Below are 14,151 nucleotides of genomic sequence, written 5' to 3'. Positions count from 1 at the left end.
TGATACAGAGTTGACTAGCTGGCCCATGTCCATACTACTGTTTTTCATAAAGATTGTGTCTGGAGTGTTCACAAGCTTTTCCTTTGATCTGGCCTACTGACCTAGTTTTTGACCAAACATGAATCAGTTTCAAACTTGACCTAGAGATCATCAAAACTGGTATGCAGACATCATTGACTGCTTCATCATTTCTAAGCCAGTGACTCAATTATACCTGTTCTTTAAGCCAATTAAAACTGTTGCTAGAAGTGAGGCTTTGCGCCGCATTGAGAGCTGTCTGGCTGAAATTGTTTCCTGGTTGACCATTGACAACTCTAAAATCAACAAAATGTGTAAGGAATCTTACAGCACTGTATTAAAACAGTAGTATGGACATGGGCCCGCTAGTCAACTCTGTATGCAGTGCTGGATATATGCACAAACAACTATGCAGAATAGGTCACATCACATAATACCTTACCAGTGTTGCCAAAAATATCATTGTCAATTTCCTGGTTGCCTCACAGTTAAGACAAATGTAATGCCTTGTTTAGTGGTATTCCAAGCAGCACACTTGACAAATTGCAACATGTCCAGAATATGGCAGCTTGCACTATCACTAGGATGTCCCGTTGCAATTGTATTTCACCAGTACTGAAGGTGCTCCATTGGTTACCAGTGAAATACAGGGTTAAGCACTTTTCTGACCAAGACCTTTAAGTTTATATGACGAGTCCCGTGCCAGTCACTGCCAACAGATAGCACCTGTGTGATACACTGAAGGGACTGTCATGTTCTCTATGTAAACCCATATATGACATGCATCGAGGAGAGCAATTACCAGTAGAAGAAACTACGACATGGTGATGGAACTGTCCTGATCAACAGAAGAACGTGTGACACATTCAAGATCAAAACTAGAGTTGTCACAGGAGTGACGAATTATACCCCCACAATATGGCGTTGTCACAAACCTAAGCTAATGTCAAAGCCGAACTGGCTTGACCTTTGACCTACTGTCCTCATAATCAATAGAGGTCATTTGCTGGTCATGATCAACCTCCCTATGAAGTTTCATGATTCTCGGATCAAGCGTTCTCAAGTTATTGTCCGGAAAAGGTTTAAATGTTCTGGGTCACTCTGACATTTGTACCCAAAATCAATATGGGTCATCTGCTGGTCATGACCAAACTCCCTATTAAGTTTCGGAGACCTAGTACAAAGTGTTCTGAAGTAATTGTCCGAAAACCGTTTAAATGTTCCGGGTCACTGCGTCCTTGACCTGTGACCTACTGACCTCAAAATCATTAGGGGTCATCTGCTGGTCATAACCAACCTCCCAATCAATTTTCATTATCCTAGGCCCAAGCGTTCTCAAGTTATCATCCGTTTAAATGTTTCGTGTTATTGTGACCTTGACCTTTGACCTACTAACCTCAAAGTCGAACTTGACCCGTATTTTAACATGTTACACCTGTGCACAAAAAATTATTATCCTAGACCAAAGCTTTCTCAAGTTATCATTCGGAAAACGTTTAACTGTTTCGAGTCACTGTGACATTGACCTTTGACCTCAGTCGAATTTGACCTGTATTTCATGATGTTACACCCGTGTACCAAAATTTATGGCCCAAGCGTTCTCAAGATATCGTCGGAAAACCATTTAACTGTTCAGGGTCACTGTGGTCTTGACCTTCGACCTACTGACCCCCAAGATGAACTTGACCCGTACTTTCTATGTTACACCAGTCTGCTGTGTACCAAAATTTATGACAGTAGGCCCAAGCGTTCTCAAGTTATCATCTGGAAACGGTTTAACTGTTCAGGGTCACTGTGACCTTGGCCTTTGACCTACTAACCCCAAAGTCGATCTTGACCTGTATTTTCTGATGTTACACCTGTGTACCAAAAATTATTTAAATCGGTCAGGCCTTTCATGAGTTATCATCCGGAAACCATGAAAACCAACAAACCGACCGACCGCCAAGGACCTTCTGCAATGATCGAGATATTGGCCTATGCCATGCACTGAATGACATTGTAAATTTTTATTAACAAGAAGGTCCTAGGATGCGAAATGAGATACAGTTGTGACCGATATAAGGACATACGAGATAGGTTGTGACCAATATAAGGACATCCGAGATGCAATGAACATAAAGTCGTGATCAATACATGAACCTCTTTATGCACTAAAAGGAAAGTCAAAACCAATATTATAAGGACTTACTCGATACATTGAAGGTAAAGTTTTGACAAATATACAAGGACCAATGTGATTCACTGAAGATACAATCATGACCAATAAAATGATCTGTTCTAGATTAATAAAGAAGTCCATATGTGAAGATTTCGAATGATCCTGTATCCATAGTCACAAAGTCCAAGTTCTGAATGACAATAAATTATACAAACTACACATTAAAATGAACAAAGGGCTAGAAAAATGCGGTAATCAGCAACAAAAAAACACAATTTTCTTTAGCTTTATTGAGAAAACATAAATACAAACATTGTAACTGGACCAGATAATAATTATCATGTGTTAATACTCGACCTTCAGCAGCCAGTCAATGTTAATAAATAGTGTAAGTTAAGCTAGCATATCCCTGGAAACAAGGCTGTCTCCCTTTTCACTCCCTGCTGGGTGGAATAGAATATTCCATCCTATGTGAAAATATAGTCTATTAAATATAATTAGGGACAGCAGGGTGTCACTACAGACTTACACCAAGTAACACAATTCTATTTAACCCTGTGCTGAACTTTCTCTTTTCATCAAAAGTCAAATGCTTACAACTGATAAGCCTGTTAGAAAATACTCCAGAAATGTATATATATGATCATATTGATTTAAAAAAAAAACATCACATAAAAATATTTACAAAAATATTATCACAGACAAGTTTGAACCAACAAACAACAATATAATATATCACATAGGTATCTATTGTCATTATTGTATAAATGGTGTGTTCTAAAATTTGTGCTTTGTTTTTGGCAAACTTATTTCAGAAAAAGATGTTCTTTATCCAAAATTTGATGTTCTACTTTAAAATAATACCAGCTTTTCAGCATTTTTTTAATTTTTTTATTTTTTTTATTTTGAGAGCATTTTGTAAAATTCTTTAATGCTGCTCTGGTCAAACAGACTAACACTTTGCTTATTATTTATACAATACAATAACACAATAGAATTTCATTACATATATATGGATTTATAAAACTGTAAAAATACTGTGACGCATAAATACTTCACAATCTGGATGGAAAATATTTTCTGGACGGAATGGCGTCGAAGTATGAAAAATACACTATAGCACAAAAAAAGTCACTTCATCACAGTGCAGAACGCATCAGCACAAAATATGAACTTCATGAAACTTTTCAGAAAGATCCAATCACATGTACATGTATATCGTGTGTTAAAGTTAGTGTGTAATATATCACAATATATATATAAATGCATTTCTTAATCAAATATTAAAAACAAAATAAATATAAGTCCATTTAAAATATATGAAACACTGTACAGTCAAAATATTGGTCACTCCACCAAACTGGATCAAAATAGGACCCATGTTTTATTTATAGACAAAAACAAATACCAATTGGGTGCCCTGCATGTGGATATATGTATTTTATCTTTCAAAGTTAGTTGACTTTGTTAATATGTTTAAATTTCGAAAAAATGGTTATTCTTTGTTTTTATATGGAATAAAAGTTCATAATTTTATCGATATATCCAAACGATACAAGACAAATTTTGAGGATTTTTGTGACATTTGTTTGACTCCGCAAGCTTTAGTTATCAAGCTGGCAGAGTAGAGCCACACCTCGTTGAACCCAATGGTCTTCGGGTTTGTCTGTCGGGACTAACATCCCGATAACGTAGTTGGTGGAATGTCCAGTTGTGGACAACACGCCACGACGTTCACTTGTTTTGTACACTGGAATATGATAAACTCCCTCTTCATTTAAGTCCTGTTTCTTGCATGGTTTCACCCAGATCTATAAATAGATTATGATGTAATATAGTTGCATTAGTACAAATGCAAATTGTAAGAATAAAGGCAAGTTGCAAAATGAAAAAAAAAGTTCTTTGTCTGTTAACACATTTGAACAGTATTAGAAAATATTTTAAGAATTATTGGTCATACACAATTTCAAAACTGTTCAAACACTCTGAACCTATTTGAGTGAAACAGAATGGTAATTTTAATACACCACATGAAATCCACAATACTGCTTAACATTGTGTTTAGTTGAACTTGAAATATTGTTATAATTTATTCTCCAATTTAGGCTTTCATTGGATACATTCTCTTCTGAACCATTTTCTTTCACATTGCTTTTACTTGTTTCTACTTATACTGTGTAACAGTTTAATTTTGTGAGTATGAAAAATATCAAGGTACTTGCCAAAGACTTAGTGCACATTTCATGGGGATATAATTACTGGAAACTGGAACTGTTGTAAATCAAATGAATGAAGTGTTGTTAGATCACATGGATTTAATTTCGTGGATTGACAAAACCACGAAATCCATGAAAACAAGTGACCGAGTATTGCAGTGGCAATACAGAAGTCCCCTACTGGTGGAAAACTTTCAATAGTGACCTTGACCTTTGACCAACAAGCATAGGTCATGTGTTAACACACTGTCCCATCGTGGGGAACATTTTTGTGTAGTACTAAGATAATCCATCAATGCATATAAAAGTTAAGGAGGGGAAACAAGTTTTACTTGACCTTCAATAGTGACCTTGACCTTTGACCTATAAGCAAAATTCATACATGTGCATAATCTACATATTGCCCTCTATTTACATTCCAAGTTTTATGAACCTAGCTTGAATATTTTTTGAGTAATTGTAGAATCCAGATTTGCAGACGGACAGATGGCCAGAATGGCTAAAGCGTCCTCCATGAATATTAATTTCACAGTAAGCCATTGTTAACACATTAAAATACACGGTATATCTTACCACAGGCATGGGGTCAAACAGAATCTTGGGCAATGATTCTCCTAGTAGTTTGGTCTTGCGATCCCATCTTGCTCCTTCCACAAACAATCCCTTCACATAAACACCTAAAATAGAAATAAGAGGAGAAAATCAAAGTTGCATCCTGAAATTTAATGTGGATAAAGATTATCTCTCATTAACCGACAAGCAGGTAGCATATCAGTTCTTGTAGTCTGGCTATTGACTTCATAGTCATATTTTTAATTTTTTGAAAATAGTTAAAAGATTTTCCCTTTTTTTTTTGTTCTATCTCAGCAAATTCTCTCTATTCTCTGATTATCTATTCCAACTATCAACTAGATAACCTTTTTTAATTGTTAGATATTTTTTTCAGATAACAAATTTTCTTTAAGCCCTCATTTTTTGAGAAAGGGACATAATTACACAAAATTTGAATAGCCACAGTTGTCTCCCATGAATAAAAAAAAAAACGGTCTTCAATAGGGAAACTTTCTGCCACATCACTTTTTGTTGCCGTGAAGTTTCTTGGTTTTGGTCAAAACTGCATTAGGACATCATTCTCAGATTTCATATTTCAAGTATAGGTTATAGATCATTTATTAAATTTTGCTTTGCAGTAATGAAGGCCAGCTAAGTGGAATTAACTTAAATCAGGATTAAATACTTAAGATGCGGCCATCGAGAAAACAGTCCAAAGTTGGTGATTTCTGACCCCAATAAAGTCCCCAAAATAAGCTAAATCTAAAAAAAATTTCCCTCTATAACAATGAAAATGAACGTGCATGTGATTTTTTTCATTCAAACAACTTTCGCATCAACTGATCTACACAAAATTTTTGATGGATTCCCAATATTAAAGTGTCAAGAAAAGTGCCTCTTTATATATATTAATTATGCTTGTATCAAGGAAGCAGGCAGAGACCAATTCCAGCTTCTTATAGATAGTTAAAGTAGACTCAACTAGTATATTGTTATGAGTTTCTTTGATTTTACTTCACTTACCATCTTCAGGTGGGGTGTCATAATCTTTATCTTCTAGCACTTCATAGTCAAACGTGAGCAAGTCAATAGGTATGGTGTATTTACGGGCAAAGTTCTGCTGAGCACCCGTCAAGAAAGCCTGGGTGAAGTAGAACCCAGAGATCCAGAAAATTGTTGGAGCGTTATTTTCAAACCAGTCCTGTAATGTAATTAAATTACTTTGAGACAAGTTTCAGTATCTTCATAATTTTTATAATCGGTTTACAACCTTTCACTGTAAAAGCACATTATTTTTGCTGGGTCAGAATTTCCCGAATTTGAAATTTTGAGTATCATAGCGAGGTTTAATATTTGCGAAATTGTTAAATCGGTAACTTATTTTAATTTGAATTATACTAATGGTAAATATTAATATGAGGATTAATTTTTGCGAGATGTAGGGCCTCGCGAATATAGCAAAAATTAAACCTTCGCAAAAATTTTCTGCTTTTACAGTGTGTTAATCAACCCATAATGGCAACGGGTAACTGCCATTCCATTATATTTTCTCTACATTAGATTTTGGTTTTCCATGGCTGGTCAAGAAAGTCAAGTCTTAGAAACTTTTGAAGAATGCCAACAAAGTATATGAGAATATAAACTGCACCACCTTAATACGAAGAACTTTGTTCATCATATGGTACCTTTTGATGTGAACTGGATTTATTACATAGAGTACCTTTTGAACTGAAATGGTTTAATCACATAGGATACCTTTTGTAAAATGATTTCAATACACAGGGTACCATTTCATGTGAAATGGTTTTAAATAAATAGGGTACCATTTGATGTTAAATGGTTTGGATACATATGGTACCTTTTGATGTGAAAAGGTTTAAATACATAGGGTACCTTTTTGAAGCAAACAATTCATATCAGGTTAATCTTAGGGTAACTTTCTGATGGGAGGTGGTTTAAATACATAGTAAACTAAAATTAGAACTTACCTGTAGGAAAGTTAATCTTTGCAAGAAATCACTGACATAGGAACCAAGAGGTTTCAATGAGGGGTACGATCTCTTCATCCACATGCCCGGAATCTTCCCCTTCAAGATACTCAAGGTCACTTCTTCAAGGTCAGCAGACATAACCACAAGACCCTGCAAGTTTGGAAAGATTTTATGAGCTTCTGATCAAGTGTTTCTTATATTTAAAGGTTTACCAGCAGCTGAGGTTGAATTCAGCTGTTACAACTTGAATGGCAGGAAAAATGCCAGGTGCCCGTCAACACACTGTTTCCAGGAAGACTGGTTCCACCAGGGATAAGTTATTAAAGAGGCTTAGCGTATAATATTATAACATTAATATATACAAAGTTAAAGATAAAATGCAAACTCTAGATAAAATACAAAATGAAAGGAGCGTCACATGACAGTTAAAAAAAGTATTTAATCAGTTTATTTGCATAAATTACCAAAAACCATTTACTGTACCTTGATGGCCTTTCTGATATTTGCCAGACTGCTACGGATCACTATTAAAAGCCGATTAAACCGGACCATTTCCTGGACCAATACAGTATTCATGCTCTGACTGTACGATGTTGGGAATTTACGAAGTGCCGAGTCTGTGTCAAAATTTGGCGGCAATTTTGATAGAATGTCAGCCGCCACTTCATCCACTATGTCATCAGTTGAGCGACCACCACCGGATGAAGCTCTTGCCTGCAGACATAGGAAAAATATATATTCCATTAAATTCAAACAAAAATATCCTCGACATGTAGAGTCAGAATGATTTCAACAAATGTCTTCATGTACTTTAAAATGATAAAAATTAATCCATTTAACAAAAAAAAAAAAAAAAAAAAAAAATGACTTGTTTCACACTCAAAAGAATATGGATTTTTTTTACCTATCAGGTGAGGAAAAAATGTTTATCTTTTAGATGTGCATTATACCTACCTACTTCACTTAGGCAACCATGTGTCAAATAAAATTGTTTAACTTAAGACAACAAAGTCTGTGTTATAAGATGAAGTTACAAACTAAATCTATCTTTAAATCAATTAAGATTCTTTGATGACATCATTGCTCTTTGTACATGTGTACCTGAGATGTACATGTAACATAAACAGTATCTTACAAACATATATAGGGTACATGTATATACACCAACTGAAATTTGCTGAAATCTTTTCTACATCATTAAGTGTAAAATAATTATTACAGTAGTAAAGCAAAAATGTAAAATTGGGATTTATTATAAGCAATAAAATATCAATTAACTCGACTACTTAAGCCAACAATTTTAAGTTAATTGTTTGAAAAGCCATTATATCTGAATTAATATCAATAATTTTATAAAATTAATATGAAGAAAAAGCAATAAAATGAGAAACTGCAATTTATGATCCATGCACATTTGGCAGAAAATGTCTCTACTATTAAGAGTTGCTGCCCCTGCGATATATACATCTATTCTATTTATAGATATCTGTTCTAACAATAGATCTATACCTTAACTATGGAATAATATGGGTTCAAAAAAGCAAGCGAAATAATTCAACCAGCAAAATCTATCGAAAAGTTTACCAGCACAAAAAAATTGGGTTTTACTTGAACATTTTTAAATCAGTGCAAGGTTTTAATATTCAGAGCATAGTTTCATATAAATCTGGTGTTCATATCCAAGGGGGATAATACAAGTGTTTTTTGTGTATATAAGGACATGGATAAATTCCACAAATTCATATTACAACATAATTTTCGCCGAAGTTACCATTTGAGCCATTTGAAACTCTAAGCTCTATTAAAAGAAGAAGAAAAAATCATTAGCTGTCGTTACAGCAACCATTTCACTTTGCCTCAGAGACTATTAAGATAAAGTAACTTAAACTTAAGTTAATCATTTTTTAAGTTAATTGTTCTGCAGAATGAATCTATCTACATAGCATTCTAGAAGAAAGCAAAAGAAGTCTGATTTTCTAATATTATGGAAGACAACTTATTATGACTTAAGCAATAGGAAAATGTAAAGAAACAATCTAAAATATGTATTATAATCTTAAATTACTGAAGCAGGAGTCTAACTGACAATGTTAGTTATGCTGGATTTTAAGTCATATAAGCCAATTTTCTAGCTCTTCACAGTGGAGGAAGACTCTAGGTGCTCCTCCAAGCATTATTTAAGGCATGAGTGGGTAGCTGGGTAGAACCGCAGATTATTCACCAGCCTGCTGTTTAACTTCATCATTGGACAACCAAAACAAGGCTTGAACCCACAGGAGTGAGTGGCAAGTGATTCTAAGTCAGCAATCTTAACCACTCAGCCACAGAGGCCGCATATGCCTAACTCAACTGTACAAATTAATCATATCCAACTTCATAAAAAAGAATGTGAAAATGTTTAATATTTATTCAAATCATTACCTACTACATATCAGAATCTATTGTATTTCAAATAAATCTCCCTCGTAAACGAAACCAGAGCTGGGTAGGATAGGCAAAAGCTTTATGGAGAATGACTTAACATTCACCATAAATCTGCACATCATTCCTAACCAATGCAAGAAACTGCAATCACCATGGTTACTGCACCAAAACAACTTCATGTTTTTTCAGTACAATGCAGCAGTGTATTGTTGATGTTGAAATACCAATTACAGCTGTTGTTTGTTTTGGGTTTAGTGCCGTTTTTCAACAGTTTTTTGGTTATGTACTGGTGGGCAGTTAACCTAACCAGTGTTCCTGGATTCTGTACCAGTAAACCTGTTCCAAACCTGTTCTCCACAAGTAACAGCCAACTTCCCCACATGAATCAGTGCCATCAGTGGTGAGGAAGAATGATTTCAGAGACAATGTCTTTTATCAATCATCATAGAAAGGATGCACCTCGCCCAGAAATCAAACTCACAACCCTGCAATCCGTAGATCTGTGCCTTTCCTACCGAGCTATGTGGGCAGGCTGATGTTCATGCACCATAATGTAGTAATACACTGATTTAAGGAATGATAAAAACAAAATATATAACGAGGAAAAATTATGACTTCATTATATATATCTACCACTAAGTAGTAGCCGATCTCTAAGTATAATTTAAAATCTAAATTTCATCTTGGCAGTTCAAATCGAATGAGTACTCAAATAACTGATAAATTTTAAAGTTTCAAAATCGCTTTTTGTTCTTCAAATACAAACTATAACATTCACAAGCCGCAAACTATACTATATAATTTTATCAAAAACCTGAAGTTTTCAAAATATTTACAACTTTATACAATTCATGATCTATCAGCCATGCCATTTCAACTGGAATATATGGCTTTATATAATTATGACTAAGATTCTTTTCTTGTACCAAAACTGCATCTTTTGAACTACCAAGATGTTTTAAGGGGTTATAAAGGAGGTATGAAGCTCCCAAAACCATGCTATATAGTTGATAGAATGTGCAAAAAGTAGTCCCAGACTAAACATCTAGTCTCGAATACAAAGTAACATGCCGCTAAATCCGCCCTGTACAGACGGAGAGCTTACCCGTTTCTGTGATGCCGACATATGCCAGCGTGGTATTTATGTACACATAGCATATTTTGTCGGGTGGGGTAATTTGTACATACCACCATTGGTCGAAAACCAAACAATTAAAATGAAAGAAAAGGCAAAACAACATGTTAGCCAAATGGTATAAATGAACACAAAGCATCATAAAACTGGAAAAAAATCCAACAACTGACATTTCTATGCAATGAATATCTATTCTAAATGTATATAAATTCTGTCCAGATTTCAGAATAATGTTTGGTGTAAAAATAAAAACATGCCATTTTATTCTAATAAAAGTATCAGTCAAGAATGACCAAAACTAAGACGAGAAAAAAATGACATACTGCCATTCAGTTTTGGTGTACACTGGACACTAAATCTTTCTGCATACATTTTTATTAATTTTGAATTATAAAATATTCATTGCACAATACAATCTTAGTAACTTTTAATGCAACTAATTGATCAACTTGACAAAATGTGTAGGATTTTAAAAAGGCTTATCTGTTCAATTTGATGGGTTCGACCTTTTACACAGTACAAGATTCAGGCATAATACGGTGGGTAGTGAATCATTACTTGTTTGTGAAATCAAAGCATCTGTGTCACAATAGTTGTGTATTATTCCACAGTCATCATAAAAAATAGTTCCAGTATAAATGTATCTCCTGAGATGCATCTACTTATTCCTCAACAAGTAAAACAGCATATTAAGTCAATTAAATCCTAAACGTTGGGTAACCTTATAATCAACAGTTTTTGTTATGACTGTGGCATGTTCCTAACCAGTGTTCCGATTCTGTCCAGTAAACCTGTTCCAAAACTTGTTTACCACAAGTAGCACAATTCACCCCTGAATCAGTGTAGTGTAAAATATAATTCAGAGACATGTTATATAAAAAAATTTAATCATCAAACCTGAACGTAAATCGTGCCTTTCCTACCGATATGTGGGCAGTGATGTAAGCACATAATGTATATACAGATTTAAGGAAGATAAAACTAAAATATAAACGAGTGAAAAATTATGAACAATACTATAACTACACTAAGTATACCGTCCTAGATAATTTAAAATCAAATTCACTGAGTTCAAATGGAATGATATTTTAAGAACTCGAAGCATTAAAGTTTCAAGATCGCTGTTTTTTTCCTCAAAGTACAATGTACATACATAAGCTGCAATTGTATATATTTTTTCATACAAAAATAATTTCTCAAAGCTTTATTTACACATTTATACTTTATAATCACCATGACAACAATATGGCTTTAAAATAGACTAATTCATTTTTACCAAATATTTTGTACCAGATGTTTAAGTTTAAAGGAGGTTATGAAGCTACCCAACAATAAAAGTATAATTCAAAAAGTAGTCCGATCATATTCGAAACAAAGCACCGCCTTGCGGTCAGACGAGCTCCCTATTTTTTGGACATAGCAGTGTATTATGTGCCTACGCATGATTTTTCTAATGTCTAAAATGGCAAACCAAACATTATGAAAAAAGCAAAAAATGTTAGCCTTGTATTAATGTTCCCATCATAAAACTGAAAGAAAAAACTCTTTGCATTTTATAAGAATACTATTATAGTTTATGTAAAAGTTGTCATTAAAATAATATTGGTCAAAAAAAAATGATTTTTCTAATAAAAGAAGGGCCAAAACTAAATGCAAAAAAGCAACTGATTCAGTTTGTTGCGTGTACATGGACACTAAATTTCTGATACAATTTTATAATTTTGAAAAAATATCATTGAATACTTTAAGTAACTTTTAATGCAAACATAAAACTTGAACAAAATGTGATATTTTAATTTAAGTCAAATAGGGGACCATTAAACATGCAAAAATCAGGCATATACGGTGGGTGTGATCAGTACTTGTTGGAAACCAAGTTGTGCACAATAGTTTTAAAGCAATATCATAAAATAGTTTAGGATAAATGACCCTGAAACATACTTAATCTCCAGAGAAAAGCATTATCTATCTAAACCCAAAACATTATAATGAAAGAAAAGCAATGATGGAGTGTTTATGTTTCATCTTAATGTACAATTTCCTGCTTATATTGAATCAAGTTAATTTTCCAATGTTTAAAAAATTTCACTTGAAGTTATTAGTGAAGAAAAAATTTTACCTAAAAAATTAACTTAACCAAACAACTGAATATTCTGTAACAAAAGGTACTATCAACCTCCTATCAGCAAAAAAAGAAGATTGGAAAGCATGTTAGTCTTGCCTATTCTAAAGCCATGTGACATCAGCTTATGATGGTAATCAATATTTCTGTCAGACAAATAAATTTTACAAGTTTAGTTTACAAAGCTTTAACCTAAACATAAAACTTAAAGAGACCATCAATTTCCGAGACAGTGAGCCGAAGTCCTGACAAGCCGTTTAGTGTTGACAACAACATAATAATTTACAAAAAATCAGATGACTTAAAAACCAAGCAAATATAGAAATTTATTGAAGTTCCATGTATAGGTGTTTGATTAGTAATAAAAACTTATTGTTCCACACATGTGTACACATATTTCCTATACATATACATTGTTTACATTTTACAAACTGAATACAAATTACACAAGTAAAAAATTAGTTTAATACACACAAGAAAAATAAACAATTTTAAATAATGGAAAATTCTATAGGCTTATGACCTTGTTATGGGTACTTCTGTTATTCTCGGCAAAAAATTTAGCAAAAACTTGAATCAAGGTATAACACAAGTGTAATGCAAAAATTATTTCCATTACCTGAGTTAGGAGGATGTTTTCAAAGAGAGTTCGAGTCTCTTTCTGGTCCTTGGTAATATCTGCATTGTCGTGCATACCGAAGATTCCTGGTTTAGCATTGTGTGGTAAATTGTTGATGTATTCTATGTACGAGTCATGCTGTAAAATGAATATGTAACATTATAATTAAAACAATTTGAGCCACACCATGGGAAAACCAACATAGTGGCTTTGCGACCAGCAAGGATCCAGACCAGCCTGCACATCTGCGCAGTCTGGTCAGGATCCATGCTGTTCGCTAACAGTTTCTCTAATTGCAATAGACTTTGAAAGCGAACAGCATGGATCCTGACCAGACTGCGTGGATGCGCAGGCTGGTCTGGATCCATGCTGGTCGCAAAGCCACTATGTTGGTTTTCCCATGGCGGCTCATTTTACTAAAGTCATGATTCAAACAGCATCCATTAAAAAATTCAGTTTGTAAAAATAATAAATATTTATGATAAGAACACAGAAACAAGAGCATCGCCTTGCGGGTGCTGACGCTCATCTGATTTTTTTTTTTGTATAATAGAAAAATTGTCCTACCCATGATTTTCTAAGTCCAAAAAGGGCCATAATTCTTGCAAAAAGCAGGTTGGAGTTATGTTTCTTGATGTACAGAGTCAGCTTATGATGGTGAACGACTGTTGCAAGTTTCAAAGCAATAGCTTGAATAGTTTAGGAGAAAAGCTGACCTAAACATAAAACTTAACCAATAAATCTGATATTTTCTAAGTCCAAAAAGGGCCATAATTCTTGCAAAAAGCAGGACAGAGTTATGTTTCTTGCTGTACATGGTAAGCTTATGATGGTGAGCAAGTGTTGCAAGTTTTAAAGAAATAGCTTTGAGTTTATGAGAAAAGCTGACCTAAACATAAAACATAACCAAGAA

The 14,151-nt window shown here is 34.0% G+C and overlaps 1 protein-coding gene across 1 annotated transcript in view; it reads right to left on the bottom strand.

The window, feature by feature from the left end:
* Positions 1–2,449: 2,449 nt before the first annotated feature.
* Positions 2,450–14,151, bottom strand: part of LOC123538325 (dynein axonemal heavy chain 7-like) — an 83,382-nt gene continuing 71,680 nt past the window's right edge. Inside the window, 6 exon segments of the mRNA XM_045322344.2 lie at positions 2,450–3,990; positions 4,969–5,072; positions 5,971–6,148; positions 6,936–7,088; positions 7,422–7,652; positions 13,239–13,376. Coding sequence (XP_045178279.2) covers positions 3,784–3,990; positions 4,969–5,072; positions 5,971–6,148; positions 6,936–7,088; positions 7,422–7,652; positions 13,239–13,376 — 1,011 coding nt within the window. The 3' untranslated portion in view covers positions 2,450–3,783.

This window comes from Mercenaria mercenaria, chromosome 18 (assembly GCF_021730395.1).
Source record: "Mercenaria mercenaria strain notata chromosome 18, MADL_Memer_1, whole genome shotgun sequence".
NCBI classification, from domain to species: Eukaryota; Metazoa; Mollusca; class Bivalvia; order Venerida; family Veneridae; genus Mercenaria; species Mercenaria mercenaria.
Note: the sequence above shows the minus strand (reverse complement) of the source record. Positions and strands in the feature narration are given on the sequence as shown.